General features: G+C 34.2%; 2 protein-coding genes across 4 annotated transcripts; both read left to right on the top strand.

The window, feature by feature from the left end:
* The first annotated feature begins 4,987 nt into the window (after positions 1 to 4,987).
* On the top strand, positions 4,988 to 9,404 carry LOC124837495 (protein NLP6-like). Of its 3 annotated transcripts, XM_088096574.1 has the most exons (6): positions 4,988 to 5,420; positions 6,139 to 6,710; positions 6,825 to 6,872; positions 6,980 to 7,916; positions 8,094 to 9,061; positions 9,129 to 9,404. In XM_088096574.1, the coding sequence occupies exons 1-6, from the start codon at positions 5,159 to 5,161 to the stop codon at positions 9,174 to 9,176; spliced, it is 2,835 nt and encodes a 944-aa protein (XP_087952700.1). In that variant the 5' UTR covers positions 4,988 to 5,158; the 3' UTR covers positions 9,177 to 9,404. The 3 variants fall into 3 exon arrangements, with proteins under 3 accessions (XP_087952700.1, XP_087952701.1, XP_047168826.2); XM_088096575.1 differs by having other exon boundaries at positions 4,991 to 5,453; positions 8,094 to 9,404; XM_047312870.2 differs by having other exon boundaries at positions 4,992 to 5,420; positions 8,094 to 9,404.
* Positions 9,405 to 11,484: 2,080 nt separating this feature from the next.
* Positions 11,485 to 17,094, top strand: LOC124837486 (uncharacterized). The gene is made up of 10 exons (XM_047312855.2): positions 11,485 to 11,862; positions 12,864 to 12,950; positions 13,069 to 14,099; positions 14,326 to 14,414; positions 14,530 to 14,633; positions 14,735 to 14,834; positions 15,049 to 15,124; positions 15,232 to 15,346; positions 15,472 to 16,003; positions 16,462 to 17,094. Exons 1-10 carry the CDS (start codon positions 11,631 to 11,633, stop codon positions 16,946 to 16,948), a joined length of 2,853 nt encoding a protein of 950 aa, XP_047168811.2. The 5' UTR covers positions 11,485 to 11,630; the 3' UTR covers positions 16,949 to 17,094.
* Positions 17,095 to 18,945: the final 1,851 nt, after the last annotated feature.

Raw genomic sequence — 18,945 nt, 5'->3', positions numbered from 1 at the left:
GTGCTCAGGCGTTCATCTCACCGAAGGCTTCCTTTTGAACCGATCGCATTTTCGATTGGACCAGTGAGTCAACTTTTCCCTTCTCTGTCTCCATTCTCAAACCTAGAACATGCAATGTTACTGGTTGTATGTTACTAGGGGTTTTATTTTATAATTTTTGGTTTGTTAAATCAAGCTCTAAGAGCTGTTACTGTCACCACCTTGGTGGTTTGTAGGGTTTGGTTCGGTTCTCAGTTAGTGAAATACCGTGAGGGAGCGTCTCTGTGAGCTTGGTAGTTCGACTTTGAGGTAAGGGGAGCTAGTTCTTTGTTTGAAATTATTTTGAGATATTTGCATGTTAAGTCCTGAATTGGTGTGTTGAATTGAACTGCTATGTACTGTTTAATTATGTTTTGTGATGAGCATGTTGATTTGTATCTACTGGATGTGTGGAAGTTATGTAACCATAGTGTGCTGAACTTTGTTTGACTTGAATGAGCATTACGTTGGCTGTACTGGGTTTCTGGAATTGGAGTAAGAACTCTGGGAAATAGTCAATATGGGTAGTACTGTTTTAGCTTACTGTAAAGGGAAGTGAGATAGGGAAATGGGGAAATTGGAGTCTAAAACACAATAGGACAATTTGGAGGACTTAGATAAATAATTTGGGACTTGTTGAGAGCATTGTGTTGGTAGGATAGAAGAATATTAAAAAACCTGAGTTGGCACATCCCTGATCATAGAGCAGCCCTGGCCTGGTCCAGTACGTTGTGACTAGTCATATGTGTTGGCGGCGAAGGTGAGACTGATGCGTTCAGACATCTGATTCTTCTCCGGTGACTAATTGGGCAGTTGGGATAGTTTAGTTGAGTCAACAGAACTGGTGAGGGGTCAGAGAACTGAGTAAGTCCTGAGATAATGGTTGAGATGAGAATGTGTTCATAAGTGGCAAGGATTGATGCTTTAAATGGTAAAACTGAATTTAATCACTTTACATTAATACTAGGGAGGGTTTGGATCATCTAGACAAGAAGAATTACCAGTAATAATCGAATAAGAGGTCTTAGAAATTAACCAAGAGTCCTAGAAATGGTAAGGGTTAGTGTAAGTGAGTGATTATGCAGAATTCACGTACTGCAGATTATGCAGTGTCGCTATGCGAGTTGTCTCGCATAGCGAGACCCTGAAAAGGGGTACTCACTGTTTTGGAAATTCGCTGTGCGAGTTAGTGCGCTGTGCGAATTTCCAGAGGGTGATGCTCACTGTTTTTGGACTCGCCATGGCGAATCCTGTCGCTATGCGACTGGTGGTGGTTTAGGATCACTGCCTATTTAATTCGAAGAGCGAGTGAGGTGCATAGCGAGAGGTTTGAAGTGATGTACGCTGCGAATCAATTCGCCATGCGAAATAGGGTGCGCTATGCGAATTTTAGCGGTCCTTTTGTCTGGGAAATTCGCACAGCGCACAAGGGGGGGTGCGCTGAGCGAATTATGTGTCGCAGGTGGAGTGTTTTTGGTGTTTTTGATGTTTTGGGAGTTCCGGATGTCCGTTTTGGACGTTCTTTAGTTCGTTCTGGGGGTTTTTGACCCTTCCGGAGCCATTGGTGAGGGTCTCCAAGCTGTTTGAATTACTTAAGTATTGGTAATTAAAAGTCCTAAAGAATTTTGTGTTGATAAGTGATGGTTTTGTGAAAGTATGTAATGTATGAGTTGTTTTATGACATGGTTAATGTTGTATGAGGGTGTATGGGTTTGGTATGAGACAATATAGTAAGAATGCACTTGAATGACTATGAAATTTTATGTTGATTGAATCAAAGTGGTTTATGAGGTACATTATTGATCCAAGAGGAATATCATGTGATTTAAAGTGGTCGGATTGAATATGAAATTAAGATCTCTCGGTGGGATCAGTTAGTGTATTGAATGAATGTGAGAGGCTTCCATATGGGGGGTTATCCCTAACACTCCAACGGTCTTTCATTCTCACTTAGAGAGGATTGACGCGTGTGGTGGGAGTAGTGGGAGGTCCTAGGGTAGGCGCTATCACTGAAGGTCTATTCCGCGGTAACGGACTAGCCTTGTGTATGGTCGGGTGGAACCCCTCGGCAATGGCTTTGCAAAGCAGTAGAGGCCATCACAAGTGCACAACCCGCCCCAGCTCTACATACATTCTATGTCCGGACGTGTCTAGAGTCTTAACATGATAGGATGCTTGTCTTGATGAGTTTTATGAAATAAATGCTTATGTTTATGATGACTAAGGTGTTTATGTGCGTATGGATATTCTGGGAAATGCTAGATTGATTGAAAATGAATTGTATGATTGTTTGAGACCTAGCTCACCCTTGCATTTGTATGTGTTGCATGTGTTGCTTTCCCCCTTGCGATGATCATCCAATCCTTTGGATGTGAGCAGTAGGTGATGATGTACCTTTGGAGCAAGCTTTGGAAGTTGAGGAAGACCCAGCACCTAGTGCTTAGGATTTCTACTAGCTCTTATGTTAAATAGCTCTTCATTTTGAAAGACTTCTAGACTTCATTTTATCATGATCTGTATTTTGGAAACACTCTTTAGGTCCCATTGAATCTTTATTCAATCATGTATTTTGGAGAATTATGAACTTGTACTTAAGTTTTAAAACTTCCCAGCCAGACTTGGATAACTGTACTCCTTAATCCTATCTATTGTGTACTCTTAACTGCTTTCTATTATTATAATCGATGCATTCTACATATATACATTGCTATATATTTTGGGATGTTACATGCTAAGTTGTTTAATATGTTATGTGTGCTTGTTTAACTATATATAATAATAATGGAGTCTTTACATTATTCAATACATCTACATAATCTATATAAGGATAAAAATGATAGAAACTATAATAGTTTTATTATTAAAAGCAATTTAATATAGTATATCATACAAATATTGTTTATAATTATACTGTAAATATATGTTTTTCTATTTTTTTTCTCTTACAAGTGATCATTAGATACGATACGTAAATATTATTTTCACTTTCTTACAAATTTTGAAATATAATAAGTATTGTTTTTATTACATCAAATAGTTTCGTATCATTTAAAAGTTAAATCTTAAAACAGTTTAAATATTTTTTTCTTTTTTTACTTTTTCACATATGAAGTTTCAGTTTTTAAAACTAACAGCACTCTATAAGGATGATGTACCTATATTAAAATAATTCGTAGATAAGAGATACTTTTTAATTAAAAAAAAACAAATTCACATGATTCTATTACATTTAATTAGATTTGATTGAAGATAGTGAGATCTTTTGAAAAAAATAATATTTAACACCAATAAATAAATAATGAACAAATTTATGTAAAATATGAAAATATCACTTTGAACTTAAAATTTTAAATTGATGTCTAACAACTCTAATACTATTATAAAGATTTTTTTTAAATAAATATTGAAAATAATCAACATGTGAACAAACTCATAATAAAGATAAAAGGTTATTTTCCACTCAAAATATTATTTTTTTTTTATGTTTTTTACTTTTATATAATTCATTTTATATAAAAGAAAACTTGGTTTTGAATTGGACAGATTTTGAGGAGTATGGTCACCACCCATCTTCTGAATGACAAAGAAAATCGAACTTCTTTCATGTCGCAAACAAACAAGTACCAACGCTGTTATCCACACAACATACTTTTCATTTTTCTTTCCATATCTTTCTCACCAGTCGTACACAACTTCTCCTTTGCTTTCAATTCCCAAAATATATCATAAATTATAATATTTAAGAAAATCAATATTTTATTTCATATATCTAGTTTCATGTTTCAGACGATAAAGTTGATTAGAACTTTCATATTTAACTAAAAATAAAATAAAACTCTAATATATAAATATTGTAAAAATCTTATCCTTTTCATACTAAACATATAATTTTCTTAGATTGTACCAGTAATATTTATTAAGAGCAATGCAATAAAAAAATTTAGACCAATATATCTTAAAATATAAATTCCATTTATATTATAATAATTGTTGTATTCTTCTATTCCAGAGAATTAATTGTTTTTAAATAATAGGATTAAAGTTTGGGTGAGGATAGTAATTTTTATATGACTGAGTCTTCGGCATGTATTATCAAATGTTACATATTATATTGTTTCTTTTGTTTTATACAAACACACAACACCACCAAATTAGTCTATAAATTTATTTCCAGTAATTTTAGTGGACTAATCCACCTCAACCAATAGTGTATTAGGGCTGGATAAACATTTTTAATCCATTTTCTTAAACAATTCCAATCGTTTTTTTTTTTGTGTGGATTGGCATAAATTAACTCAAATTGGCCTATTTTATTATTTGTTCACGCTTTTAAGAAGATATTTACAGACTGACATGATAACAACATTAATGTTATATATATATGGACTACGTTCACTTTATAATTATAATCACATATTATTTTGAGACTGTATTTAGGAATTTCAAAACAAATACGAAAGTGAAAACCACGTGCTTTTTTCTCCATCTTGTTTCATTAGATATTTTGGAAAAAAATATGCTTCGCTTGATTTTTTTATTAGATTCTCAATCTTTATTGTAAAGAGAGGAAAATCAATAAAAAAATGTAATTAATATGGAAGAAAAATGAACATACTATTAAAATATAAATATCTGTAAGATTTAAAATATCAATTATATTTTTGAATTCTCGTGTCAAAACTTAAATACAAAACAAAATGTGATGGGGAGACCAGTTAATAAATTTCCAACAGTGAAAGTTATAATGCAAACCAACGAAAAGAAAACATAATAAAAATTGTCAAGAACTAAATTATTATTTTTTCTGTATGGAAGCTTTGAAAACCTTGCAAATGAATAAAAAGAGAAAAGACAGAGACAGGTGCAAGTGCCCTTCTTTTGGTAGTTGGTGCCACAACAAGAATTTTTTTCTCCTTTTAATTTCATTTTATTGAATAATTAATTGTCACTTTGTCGCAACTTGCAAGTGGAAGGGAGTTGTAAAAATTTTCACATGGAATCACAAACTCTATGCATTCACCTGAAGTTTACCCATCATCATCATCATCATCATCGTCATCATCTATTCTACGCTGCCCTTAAACTTCTCTTCACAAAGTTTCAATCTTCACCGCAAACTCTTTAGCACTCTGAGAAGAAAATGTCAGAATCTGAGGAAGAAAATACAGACCGTGTTCCAAGGTCAAAGCCCGCAGAGGAAGTTGGCTGCACCATGGACTTCGATCTTGACTTAGAAACTTCATGGCCTTTGGATCACATGTCCTTTGGCTCCAATCCCATGTCACCTTTTCTGTTCTCCTCCAACTCTGACCAGCCTTACTCTCCTCTGTGGGCTTTCTCTGATGGAGAAGACGCCAAGTTTCCAGCTTCTGCCTTCTCTGATTGCCACAAGATCTTCCCTTGTATGGTTTCAGATTGGTTTTCTTTGGACTTCAGTTTTGGAATTTGCATCCTTCTTTTTGGACCTGCTCACACCCTTTGGAATGTAACTTGAATAGATGCACCAGAATTTTATTTTATAGATTTATAAATGTAATATGGGGTGGAATTAGTTTCTGTAGTGTATGTTCTTTTGGTGTTAGGAGTTTCGTTTTGCCAATTTTTAGCTCGAAGTTTATGCGAATTGGAAAAAAAAAATACATTTTATTAGAACAACCATTTTAATAGCCAATTACTTTGGTTGAAGCCCTTTTTTATTGCTGAGGAACTTGGTTATTAGGCACAGGTAATATATGGATGGAACTTATGGGATTGAAATTGAATTTCTTTTATCACCTATTCTGAACGCACCAGCTGAAATTTCATGGCTTGACATGGTTGTACTCTTTTGAGTGTAGTTTGTTCAAGCAAGCTAATGTTTTCAGGCCGGAGTTTTGTCTGTAATATGCTTCCCTTGGATTTTACCTTTGCCACTGTAAGCTACATTTTTTTATATGATTCTTGGAGTATTTGAGGTTTGGAGGTTGTAGATATGTTGTGAAGTTGAGCTCAGAGGTGTTATTATCACCGTAACTGTTAAGCTTTCATTGCCTACTATCTCTGTGCCCTTTGGTGCTAAACGTGAATTTTATTGTTTCTTCAGGGATCTGCAAGTATTCTAACCGAAGCAACTGTTTTCAGGTGATTCAAATTCAATTGCTGAAAAGCCAGAGGAGAATGATGACAACAAGAAGCTTTTGCCACCACTTGCGCCTATGCCACCACTGGAAAATGTGGGCGGATACTGTGTAATTAAGGAAAGGATGACACAAGCGCTTCGATACTTCAAAGAGTTGACTGAATTGAATGTTCTGGCTCAAGTTTGGGCACCTGTGCGGAATGGTAATCGGTATGTGCTTACAACTTCAGGTCAACCATTTGTTCTTGATCCACACAGTAATGGGCTGCATCAGTATAGAACGGTCTCTCTGATGTACATGTTTGCTGTGGATGGGGAGAACGATGGAAGTTTGGGACTCCCTGGTCGGGTTTTTCAGCAGAAATTACCAGAATGGACTCCCAATGTTCTGTATTATTCCAGTAAAGAGTATCCACGCCGAGATCATGCTCAACATTACAATGTTCGTGGATCTTTGGCTCTGCCCGTGTTTGAACCTGCATTGCAGTCATGTGTTGGTGTACTGGAGTTGATAATGACTTCTCAGAAGATTAACTATGCTCCCGAGGTTGATAAAATCTGCAAAGCCCTTGAGGTTGGGTTTCTTCTAACTTGGCTAATTATGCCCATAATTTGCTCATGTTTGACAAATATCATGTGATGGTTACATGTAATAGTATACCAACATCGATCGTATGTTTCCTTGCAGACAGTAAATTTGAGGAGTTCGGAAATTTTGGACCATCCATACACTCAGGTGATTTAACCATCAGACATGATGCATCCACATCTGTTATATTTCTGTTGTTCTTTATCTTAACCCTTTGTTCCCACAGATATAACTTGGCAATGCTTTTAAACCAGATATGTAATGAAGGCCGTCAGAATGCTTTATCAGAGATCTTGGAGATACTGACAGTGGTTTGTGAAACTCATAATTTACCTCTGGCGCAAACATGGATTCCTTGTAAGCATCGGAGTGTCTTGGCCCAAGGTGGTGGTGTGAAGAAAATTTGTTCTAGTTTTGATGGTAGCTGCATGGGGAAAGTTTGCATGTCTACAACTGACGTAGCATTCTATATTATAGATGCCCATTTATGGGGTTTCCGTGAGGCCTGTGTTGAGCATCACTTACAACAAAGTCAAGGGGTTGCTGGGAGGGCTTTTTTGTCCCACAGCATGTGCTTCTGTTCAAGCATTACCCAATTCTGCAAGACTGATTACCCCTTAGTTCATTATGCTCTCATGTTTGGATTAACAAGCTGTTTTGCAATATGTTTACGAAGCTCTCATACAGGAACTGATGATTATGTATTAGAGTTTTTTCTGCCTCCTAGGGTCACAGACTTTCACGAACAAAAGACTTTGTTGGCGTCCATATTGGCAACAATGAAACAGCATTTCCAGAGTCTTAAGATTGCTTCTGGTGTTGAACTTGAGGATGGTTCAATTGAAATTATCGAAGCAACAATTGAAAGAATTCACACGAGGCATGAATCCATTCCAATTGCCCCATCTATTAGATCACATCCTAGACCTGATACTTCACCATATATGGAGGAGGAAGTTTCACTTGATCCATCAGAGCAACACATATTGATGTACTGTAATGGTACCAATCATGGAGCGAATCTCAGTGATAAAGCAGGTGGGAAAATTGATCATATGATTACTTTAGAGACTAAAACCTCAAAGAAACCCTTAGAGAGGAAGCGTGGAAAAACTGAGAAATCAATCAGTCTTGAAGTCTTGCAACGATATTTTGCTGGGAGTCTAAAAGATGCTGCAAAGAGCCTTGGTGGTATGTTCACACTCCTGAAACATATCGATAATGAATAGTTTTGTTTGTTATCTTCACAATATACATCTAGCAGGAATCACACATTTATCTAAGAATAATATTTATATTTGTCTATGAATACAAATTTTACTTTAGCACAATGAATTTTATCTCTACGAGCCTTTTCTTGGTGTACAGTTTGTCCTACCACAATGAAGCGCATCTGTAGGCAGCATGGGATATCACGATGGCCATCTCGAAAGATCAACAAGGTTAATCGTTCCCTGTCCAAGCTGAAGCGTGTTATTGAATCTGTCCAGGGTGCTGAAGGAGCATTTGGTTTGAATTCTCTCAGCACAAGTCCACTTCCCATTGCTGTTGGTTCCCTTCCTGAACCATCTACTCCAAACAAGTTCAGCCAGCCAGTCTCAATGAGCATTAGACCATCAGAACCTCAGATGAAAGTGAATGAATTGAATGCCTCCAAAGAACTAGAAACAAACAGAGAAGCAGGAATGGAAGATCAATTGGTAGGAGGAAGAATACATAATCTTGAGAGAGTTACCAATGATAAAGGAGGTTCTACTCAGGAGATTGGGAAAGAACCGAAAAGGACTAGAACTGGAAGTGGCTCAAGTGAGGATAGCACAAACCCTACTTCTCACGGTTCATGGCATGACAGTATCCCAAATGAAAGTTCACCTGTAAAAGATATATTCATTACTTCCAACCATGACCAATGTGCAGTGCTAAGGAGATCACCAGAGTCAACACTGCAGCCAGCCACTAATACACCGAACCAGGCCACTCCTTTCTGTATGCCAGAATTTGTGGCTGCAGAACTTCAAGAGCCATTTGGAGGGATGCTAATAGAGGATGCTGGTAGTTCTAAAGACTTAAGAAATTTGTGTCCTTCAGTAGCTGAGGCCATTTTGGAGGACCTTGTTCCTGAAGCTTGTGGGACTAATCCTCCAGCCTTAGATTTGTCTCCCAAGCAAAGCATGGGTACTCCTAATAAAGCAGTGACACCTTTTGCAGCAACGAAAGAAATGAAGACTGTGACTATCAAGGCAACATACAGAGAAGATATCATAAGATTCCGGGTCTCATTGACATGTGGCATTGTGGAACTGAAAGAAGAAGTTGCCAAAAGATTGAAACTTGAGGTGGGTACGTTTGATATCAAGTACCTTGATGATGATCATGAATGGGTTTTGATAGCCTGTGATGCAGACCTGCAGGAGTGCATGGATGTGTCAAGATCACCAGGAAGCAACATAATCAGGGTTTTGGTGCATGACATAACGTCCAATCTTGGAAGCTCATGTGAGAGCTCGGGAGAGTGAGAAGTGTGTGTACATAGGTTTAGTTTGTACTCTAATTATGTAGGTCCTTTCTCGTTTTTAGGATAAAAACACGGAAACAAAATAGTTTTTGGTTATCATTCAGATAAAAGGAGTTGAATATTTGTTGTCTAAGAATTAAAGAGAGGAAGATATGATTCAACAAGTTATTTCCTCTGATAATTTGTGTAAATAGTTTATAAACCAATTTAACTAAACTAGAAGAGCTATCTGGTAAATAACTTTATCTCACCAGCTTATTAAACTGTTTAACAAGTTATTCAAATTCACTAATATCTGGTTTGATTACGTTATATGTATCACTTAATCAATGAATGTATTTAGCAGACCAACTTATCTTGATAACTTAAACCAGTTTAAGCTTCTTCTTTTTTTCTGATCTCCACAATAATTACCATTTCATTTAACAATATATTATGTATTTTAAAATTTAAATATATTTGTACTTCATGTAAATATTAATCCGTAGGTTTTTTTACCCCTGTTTGATCATTTTAAATCCTTGACATTTTTTAACTGTTTTTTCGTTCTTATTATCACGTTTAGTTTCATGTAACAAATTGAAAATATTAATATAATTAAGCTAATCAAATTATATTTCGAATTAAATATAATTAGAGTTTTTTTAATACATTATTTAATTAAGTGATATATTTATATTTACAATACAAAAAAATATATGTAATAATGATCTCTTTTACATTATATACAAAAAAAATAAAACAGTAATAATGATCTCTTTTACATTATATACAATTTTAATATATTAGTAAAAAGCAGACATGATCTAACTTTATATTTTCTCATAAAAGATGGTAGTATTAATTAGGTTTAATAACGTAGAATAATCCTATTTTTGCAGGGTTTTCTCAATTAGATCATGTAAAATCTCTCAATTAGGTCTTTGAATGTGAAAAAATGGATCAACTTAGAGTTTGTCGTTGTGTTGGGTGAATGGCGTTAAAAAATGTTGTGTGTGACATGATGACATTAAAAGGTTTTACTGACATGGCAGATTATGGTGATCAGAGTTAGATTTGTTTTATTTAGAAATTAAATTTTATTGAAATAAAATGATTGAAAACACAACAATTAAATAAAATACAATTAATAATTGAAAACGCAATCATTTTATTTCAATAAAATTTAATTTCTAAATAAAACAAATTCAACTCAGATCACCCACGTCAATAAGACCTTCTAATGTCACCTTGTCACATACAACATTTTTTAATCTCGTCCACCCAAGATAACAGCAAGCCCTAAATTAATTCAAGTTTTCACATTCAAAGACCTAATTGAGAGATTTTACATTTTCAATATGAGGACCTAATTGAGAAAACCTTCCAGAAATAGAAATATTCTACATGATAAAACCTATTAATTAAAATCAATGATGAGTAATTTACGACTGTATATATAAAAAATAACATCAATGGATTATTTTATGCCATTACATTTCTTCACAGTTTGATTGTTTAAAATTTCCAATTCAATAATTGTTTTTAGTTAAAAAAAATATTGTTAGTTTTGTATAATTGAAACATTAGATTTATAAATTTCATGAAAACATTTTAAACAGAATTTAATTACTAATTAACTATAGATCAAATTTAATTCATTATCATGAAAATGGTTTAAACAAAAGTTTATAAAACCAATCCCAGCGTGACAAACAAGGGTTGGGTGCACAATTGGATGGTGACATGTGGACAAAGGTTACATCACTTTTTGGAAAGAACTTAACAGAATCGCTTTGTATGCTGAAAAATGATTAGTATCATATTCCAAAAAGTGTAGCCATACAAGCCTATAAAGTTTTTCAAGAATCGTATTATAATTATTTTTAAGAAAAATACATATTTTTCTCTCACAATCGTAGGAGGATCAATTCTATTTCAGGTATGGACCTATAATCAAGTTAACAATTTCCATAAAAAGAAATACTAAAATTAGAGTATAATAATTTATTTAAAATTCATCAAATGCAATATTTCTAGAAGTACTATTGTTGATAAATGCAATTTTTGAAATTGCATCGTACATTAAATTTATGTTAAATTTTTTAGAGTATAATAATTATGCAGAAATTAGAATCTGTTCGCTGTTTATGAATCTTAACGAAGTATTATTTTTATTAATGCACAGTTTTCTAACATAATGATACACGAAACTTAAACCAACTAATGCAAAACCTATTTTATTACACAAACCAACCTATAAATTACATGCAATGAGCAAAAAGTAGTGGATTCAGTGAGTGACTCTTGAGAGTGTGGGAATGCCATTTTAACTGATTCTTGATCTTGGTGTGTTTGGGTTGATATTTTTGGTGTGAGTGCGTGCAGTTCAGAGGTGATTGAATTCTTAGATGGCATCGATCACTACTCCAAATTCTCTTCAAATTCGATTAGCTTTCACTCCTTTCAATTCCACGAAAATAAACCCAATTCTTTTCCACACGCGCTTCACCAACTTCGATCGTCGTCGCGTTCGCCTTCTCTGCATTGCAAATCACGAAAACGGGTCGGGTTCTGTTCCTATTCGGTCCGGGTCGGATAACCGTTCCGTTTCGGAGTTTAAGAAGAACGAATCATATGGAGGTGAGGAAATTGTCTTAACTTCCAGATATATTATTCTCTCTTTTGGATTTAGGTCAATTATTCTAAGAGAACGCTATTGATTATAAAACTGATTGTCCCGTTTTTTAGTTTTATCAATGAGCGAGTAGTTATAGGCCGTGGTAATTATTTAAATTTTCAAAAATTGTTGATGTATGAAATGTTTGGTTGCGTTATATCTCGTTGTGGGATTCGTTTTCCATTCATTTGCATTTCTTGGTTTGCTTCTTGTACTTTAGACAATGTTTGGATAAAGTTGTCAATGAACACAAATAATCAGGAGAAAGAAATAAAAGGCTAAAGCGAATTGAGTTTGTCCTATAAGTTAAAATCGTCATTCAGAGAAGATAAACAAGGGAGTTTTTATAAACTAATTTATATATAAGTTTATTATTCTTTCTTATTTGATTTTTGGGTGATGACATATTGTAGCATTACTGTTTGGGTAAATATTTTTTATTCCAAAAAAATTGAGTTTAGTTGATTTTGTTTCACAAATTTGGTTTTTAGTAATTGTTACTTGTATTGATTAAGTTTAATATTGATTAATTTTGAAAGAATCATTAAGAATTTTAAGTTTACAAAATAAAGATAAATTCAATTGGTTATTAACTTTATTTCTTTTCTAATAAATATATGTGATTATTACTAAAGATCATTAACCATTACCAGATATTACTAAAGATCATTAACCATTACCAGATATCAAACAAAACTAACATAGTTAAAGTTGTTGGACTAAAATAATAAGAAATATGTCAATAGTTTATATACTAAATTGACTGTTTATCCTTGATTCTTTTGACCATGCTTGATGAAATATGTTTCCAAATAAAGCCTCTGTATTGATATGGTACAGATAGTCTGTGAGGTTTACGGTTTCACATGCAATTGTAGAGGATTATCGGAAAAGATATTCACATTATTTTTGTTGCTGTTAGTATTTCTCCTTACTTGACACTTTTTAAGTAGTTTGTTTTCAGGAGTTGTGGGAGTGGGTGTGGCTGGAATCTTTCTTCTTTCAGGGATTGCTTTTGCTGCCTTCCTTGTAAGCAGGCGAAACGGTGCCAGTAAGCAACTTTTTTTGCTTCTGCTTTTGCCATGCATTAACCATCAAGTCGTCTTGTGGGGCAAGTTATCTGCTTTTGAGTGAAGCAATTTAACTTATGCATGCTTGACTGCGTGCAGGACAAGTGAAGCCCCTGACTACACATCAGGGAGTGCTTTTATCTTCTGATGATTGTAATGACAAAACAGAAAATGTAAACGCTGACAACAGGGTGGAGCAAGGAGATATTAATGTAGAAGGTCAGATAGACATATCCCGGGGTTGTTTATCTCCTGAGTCTGATAAGATTCCAAATTGCCATAGAATTGTTAATGATTCTGACATAGAATCCCAGTTGGTTCGTGATATTCATAACATAGATGATAATGCTGATGCCATCATATACATATCCGTTCAAGAAGAACTACAGCATGGGTCAGTTGTTGATGATAGGTATGTTGTTCCCAGGGAGGGTACAGTGGCACTTAATGATCCTGAACCTGAAACTCCTATTGATTCTTTGGATAGTTATAGATTTAAAGATTTTGATAGCAGCTCTACTGTAGATACAGATAACCCTACTACTGAGCTTAAGGAGAACCCATCCTTCATTGAACCAAGAAACATGTCCAACATTGATGCTGAGCCCCTACCTGTTATATGTGAGCAGCAGGATGAAATTATCGTTTCAAGTGGCAAAAGAAGTTCTGCTATTTTTAATACTTTAAGTTTTGTAGCTGATGATGAAAGTGTACCAGTCAATATTGATGTCAGTACTCAGTCAAATAAGACAACTTCAGATCCTGAGGTTTTTCTTGAAGAGGATGATCCATCACTTTCAACCAAAGGAAATCTTGATCTGAACAACATGCCGCAGGTTTCAGACAAGTCATCCTTTGAGGAGCAGAACTTTTCAGAAGATGACCTGTTGGCAAAATCATTTGTCTCATCAACTAATACATTTCTAGATGGACAGGTAAAAAATGATGATAATGAGGTTAATAAATCTAGATCTGAATCTTCAAATTCTGGAGCCTTTTACTCTGCTCCCGGTATTCCTGCTCCATCAGTAGTTTCTGCGGCTGTAGAGGTGTTTCCTGGAAAGGTTTTAGTTCCTGCAGTTGTTGACCAAGGCCAGGGACAAGCATTAGCTGCTTTGCAAGCTCTGAAGGTATGTCTTTGTTCTTATTTGCATTTTTAAACGGATAGTAGGTCAAACATTATTTTTGTGAAGCATAAGGACTACATATTTAAGAACTTGGGAAAGATGGACTTGATAGATTTTTCACTAACACATTTTAGATATAGTTTGGATTTTGTTAGAGTAAAATATTCCAATGGGTCTGATAATTATTTAAAAATTTGTATATTCACTGAAAATTTTGCTGCATAATCAGATTATTGAGTCTGATGTTGAACCCAGTGATTTATGCACACGCCGTGAGTATGCTCGATGGTTAGTGTCTGCTAGCAGTGCTCTATCAAGGTAGTTATTTATTTCTTCTTCCAATCACTGTTATGTGAAATAACAATATTCAAACAAGATATTTGTATTATTGTAATATGTGGCTGTATGTGTGCTTTTCTGATTGTTTTTTCAGGAAAACAATCTCAAAGGTATTTCCTGCCATGTACATGGAAAATGTTACTGAGCTTGCATTTGATGATATCACCTCTGAGGACCCAGATTTTTCTTCCATTCAAGGTCAGAGTAGGATCTTTGAATGTTGTGTTTTAATACAACAGCTTGTCAGTATGTATGACTTTTTCCTAGCTTATCACGTCTAATGAATATGGACACTTCAGGCTTGGCAGAAGCTGGACTTATTGAAAGCAGGCTTTCAAGATGTAATGGACAGTTGGTTACAGATGAACACGATGGCCCATTTTACTTCTCTCCTGAAAGGTATGCTTTACTAAATTTGGTATTTGATATCTATTCTGTGGTTACCTTCATTTTACTGGGCCACATAGTTAATATTCATCATTATTGGAGTTCACCTATCTTTTTCAATTATTCACAATTTTACATGGTTTCCTTTTTTTCTTTTAATCTTGTAACTTTGTATAGCATTGGTTGTGATTGTGATTCCCTTCTCTCCTGTATGCATTTCTCGCAGCCCTTTATCACGTCAAGATCTTGTTTGTTGGAAAACGGTCCTAGAGAAAAGACAGCTTCCAGAAGCAGATGGAAAGGTTTCTCAACGTTGTTCTGTTGTGCTTATGTTATTCTTGTTTTTCTAGTTGCAGTTGGACTGCAACCTAATCAATTGTTTGCTTCAAATATAATCTTGCATGGGCAGATGCTGTACCAGCTTTCTGGTTTTATAGATGCTGGTAAGGTACACTCTGATGCATTCCCTGCACTTGTTGCTGATGTATCTGCTGGGGAGCATGGAATAACAGCTCTTGCATTTGGTAAGTCATATTCTCTTTTGAAGCATTTGAAAATTTTTCATTTGTCTTACATGTCTTATTTGCTTTTGATTTTAACTTTTTCTTCTTATTTGATTTGGTGTGTGTGTGGTGGTGGTGGTGGTTAGGTTATACACGATTGTTCCAGCCACATAAACCTGTGACAAAGGCCCAAGCAGCTGTAGCTCTTGCTGCTGGAGATGCTTTTGACATAGTTAATAGAGAGCTTGCACGCGTTGAGGCAGAATCTTTGGCCGATAACGCTGTTGCTTCTCATAGTGTTTTAGTAGCTCAAGTTGAGAAGGATATCAATGCAAGTTTTGAACAGAAGCTTTCCATAGAGAGGGAAAAGATCAATGTTGTTGAAAGATTGACCAGAGAGGCAACATGCGAGTTGGAAAGGTTGAGGGCTGAGAGAGAAGAAGACAGAATTTCCTTCATAAAGGAACGAGCTGCTATTGATTCAGAAAGGGTTATTTTTTCTAGGTTAAGGCTTGAGACGGAAGATCATCTACAAAACCTTATGTGTGACAAGGTTGAAATAGCTCATGAAAAAGAGAGGATTAGTAAGCTTCGGGAGCTGGCAGAAAATGAAGAGAAGGAAATTAAGCGAGTGCAGTATGAGCTAGAGGTTGAACGGAACGCTTTGTCAATGGCAAGGTAAAATTATGAAAATTCATGAAGCAACTAAATTGGTTTGATCATCTTTAAGTTATGGTTATAACATAAAATAATTGTGGAAACTGGCAAATATTGTTTTCAAGTTTGACTATTGGTAGTCTAGATTCATATTTAAATTAGACATTTGATATTGACATCCATAATTCCAGGTATATCCATTGGTTGATCCCTTTGTGTTTCTTGGTTTGATGTTTTCTTCTGGTCAAAATATTATCTTGTTTCTATAACTGTTTTGAGATTTCTACGTTTTATTCCTGACACGTTGTATTTGAATTCTTTAGTTTTTTTCTTTTTTACTTTGACTGAGTGAACTGTATTACCTCAAAAATTGTTTAATGAAATATAAATTTCAGTGACTAAAAGTTGAGAAGCAATAATTTTATCTTGAGACCTGCCATATAGTTGTGTTATATTACAAGCGAAGTGTGTGGTGTCAGGGCATGGGCAGAGGATGAGGCAAAACGAGTAAGTGCATATGCAGTGGCCTTGGAGAGGGCTAGAGATCGTTGGGAGAGGAATGGAATCAAAGCAGTGGATGATAACTTCCTTGAGGACTCTACTGGAGTTCCAGTGCTGAATCTTGAGGAGCAGTTATCGATTCAAGATACGGTTGACCGGGGTGAAAACTTACTGCAGAAGCTAAAGAAAATGGCAGCAGATGTGGGAAGAAGAGCTCGAGATATGATTGACGAGATTATCCTCATAATTTCTCAATTCGTATCAAGATTGAAAGAGTGGACAAGCAAATCTGGAAAACAAGCTGAAGAATTGAGAGAAACTCTTATCGCAAAGGCAGGCAAGTCAGTTCATGAGGTGCACCAAGGCACCGCTGAGTTTGGTTTTACTATAAAAAATGGGGCAAAGCGAGTTGCGGGTGATTGTATAGAAAGAGTTGAGAAGCTCACTCAAAATTTCAGGACCTGATCTCTCCCTGTTATGCTAAGTTGCTTTGGAATACCGATGTCAATAATATCTTTTTTGTACAAATCAAATTAATAACGAATATGCTATTTTCGTGCTTCTTTGTTTTAAGAAATCAACAAGAGAACAAAATTGTCTTCTTTTCAGTATCCATTCAAACATTCAATATAAACGTAGTTCAGTATACACATTCGAAAATCTAAGTTTTAATTGTAAAATAATTAAAATAATAAATAAACGGTAAACATTAATCAAATGGTAATGGTAATTAAATACATATGAAGACTATAATAGATTTGAGACTATAATATATAAATGTAGCATCAATTTTTGTATAAATGAAATCAATAATGGTGAAGTGAGTAACCACTTGTAATTCGACATGTTAATTTCTTAACTCGTGTGTTCTAAGAAATCAATCAAGGAACAAGATTGTGCCTTTTTTTTTCAGTTTTCATTTAAGCATTCAATTATCAGCATAGTTCAGGATACACATCTGAGAGTCTAAGTTTCAATTGTAAAATAATTAAATAAACCTCAAAACATTAACCATATCGTAATGATAATTAAATACATTTGAAGACTATAATATATAAATATAGCATAATTTTTGTATAAATGAAATTAATAATGATTGAGTGAGTAACCACATGTTATTTTCATGACTCTCCTATGCTTTAAGAAATCAACCAAGAAACAAGATTTTGCCTTCTTTTCAGCGTCCATTCAAGCATTCCATTATCAGCGTAGTTCACGATACATGTTCAAGAATCTAAGTTTTACTTTAAAATAATTAAAATAAATAAATAAACTACAAACATTAACCAAATGCTAATAATAATTAAACCATAACATATAAATATAGCATCAATTTTTGTATAAATGAAATTAATAATGATGGAGTGAGTAACCACTTGTAATTCAATACGTTGTTTTCTTGACTCATGTTTTAAGAAATAAACTGGCAAACAAGATTTTCAAGCATTAAATGTAATTCTTTTCGAAAATCTAAGTTTCAATAGTAAAATGTTGGACTAACACTTAAGTTATTATAATCAGGTTTGAACTAATTCTAAATATTCACTTTCTAAGGTGTTTCACCTTGCACCTCCAACTCTTTCGTCTACATCCCAAATTTTCATAAATATCCTCTAACAGAGGTGATTATGCATTAAAATTGATTTGTTGAGAATTTTCATGTGCTATTAAATGAAGTCTTCAAAAGTTGAATATAATGTTTCAAAGACTTATATCTCATTTCATCCCTCACGAGTGTTTGCACTCCATTTCTTTTAGGGTTCTCCTGTTGAATGTTTTCCTCGTTCTTTCGTTGAGTTTTGAGAAATTGTTAGACCATTTCTTGAGTATTGAAATCGTTTGAGATAGTTTGGCAGTTTGAAGGTGTTGGAGATAGTTTGGACATAGAGGTTCGAGATAATTGGAGGCGATGGGAGCTTGAATGCCCAAATGTTTTAAATCGGATGTTCACGTTCGAAAGAAGTAAAATTTCAAAAATATAAATCAAATCTGTAAATTTGAAAAATCAAAATATGGAATATAAACATAAAAACAGATCATATATTGACATCTAGTATTATAATTTTCGAATGTCAAAATCCGATAAAGAGACATCAGATGTTGAGATCCTATGTTCTCTTTCATTTTTTTTCATTTCGCATAGAATGAAATCTGCGCCTGTGTTAATTAACTTTGCTTTTTGTATGCATAATCCACTTGTTTTTTCTTTGTATGATGGCAATTGATATTCTTACAGTAACATTAATTATGTTTATTATTCATTTATCAGTAACATTCATAAATAGCATAAATTTTTATTTTTTTATTTTGATTTGTGGTTTTGCTGAAAATGCGTAACAATAAAAGAGTTAGATTTATAATAAATGAAATGAAACCATCATTTATGTTAATTTAATTTTTATAATTATTTAATTTTGTTAATATAAAAAATGTATTTTAAATGTTTATTTTTTATGATAAAA

This window comes from Vigna umbellata, chromosome 8 (genome assembly GCF_029865625.1).
Source record: "Vigna umbellata cultivar VRB3 chromosome 8, Vumbellata_1.0, whole genome shotgun sequence".
In the NCBI taxonomy this organism is placed as follows: Eukaryota; Viridiplantae; Streptophyta; class Magnoliopsida; order Fabales; family Fabaceae; genus Vigna; species Vigna umbellata.
Note: the sequence above shows the minus strand (reverse complement) of the source record. Positions and strands in the feature narration are given on the sequence as shown.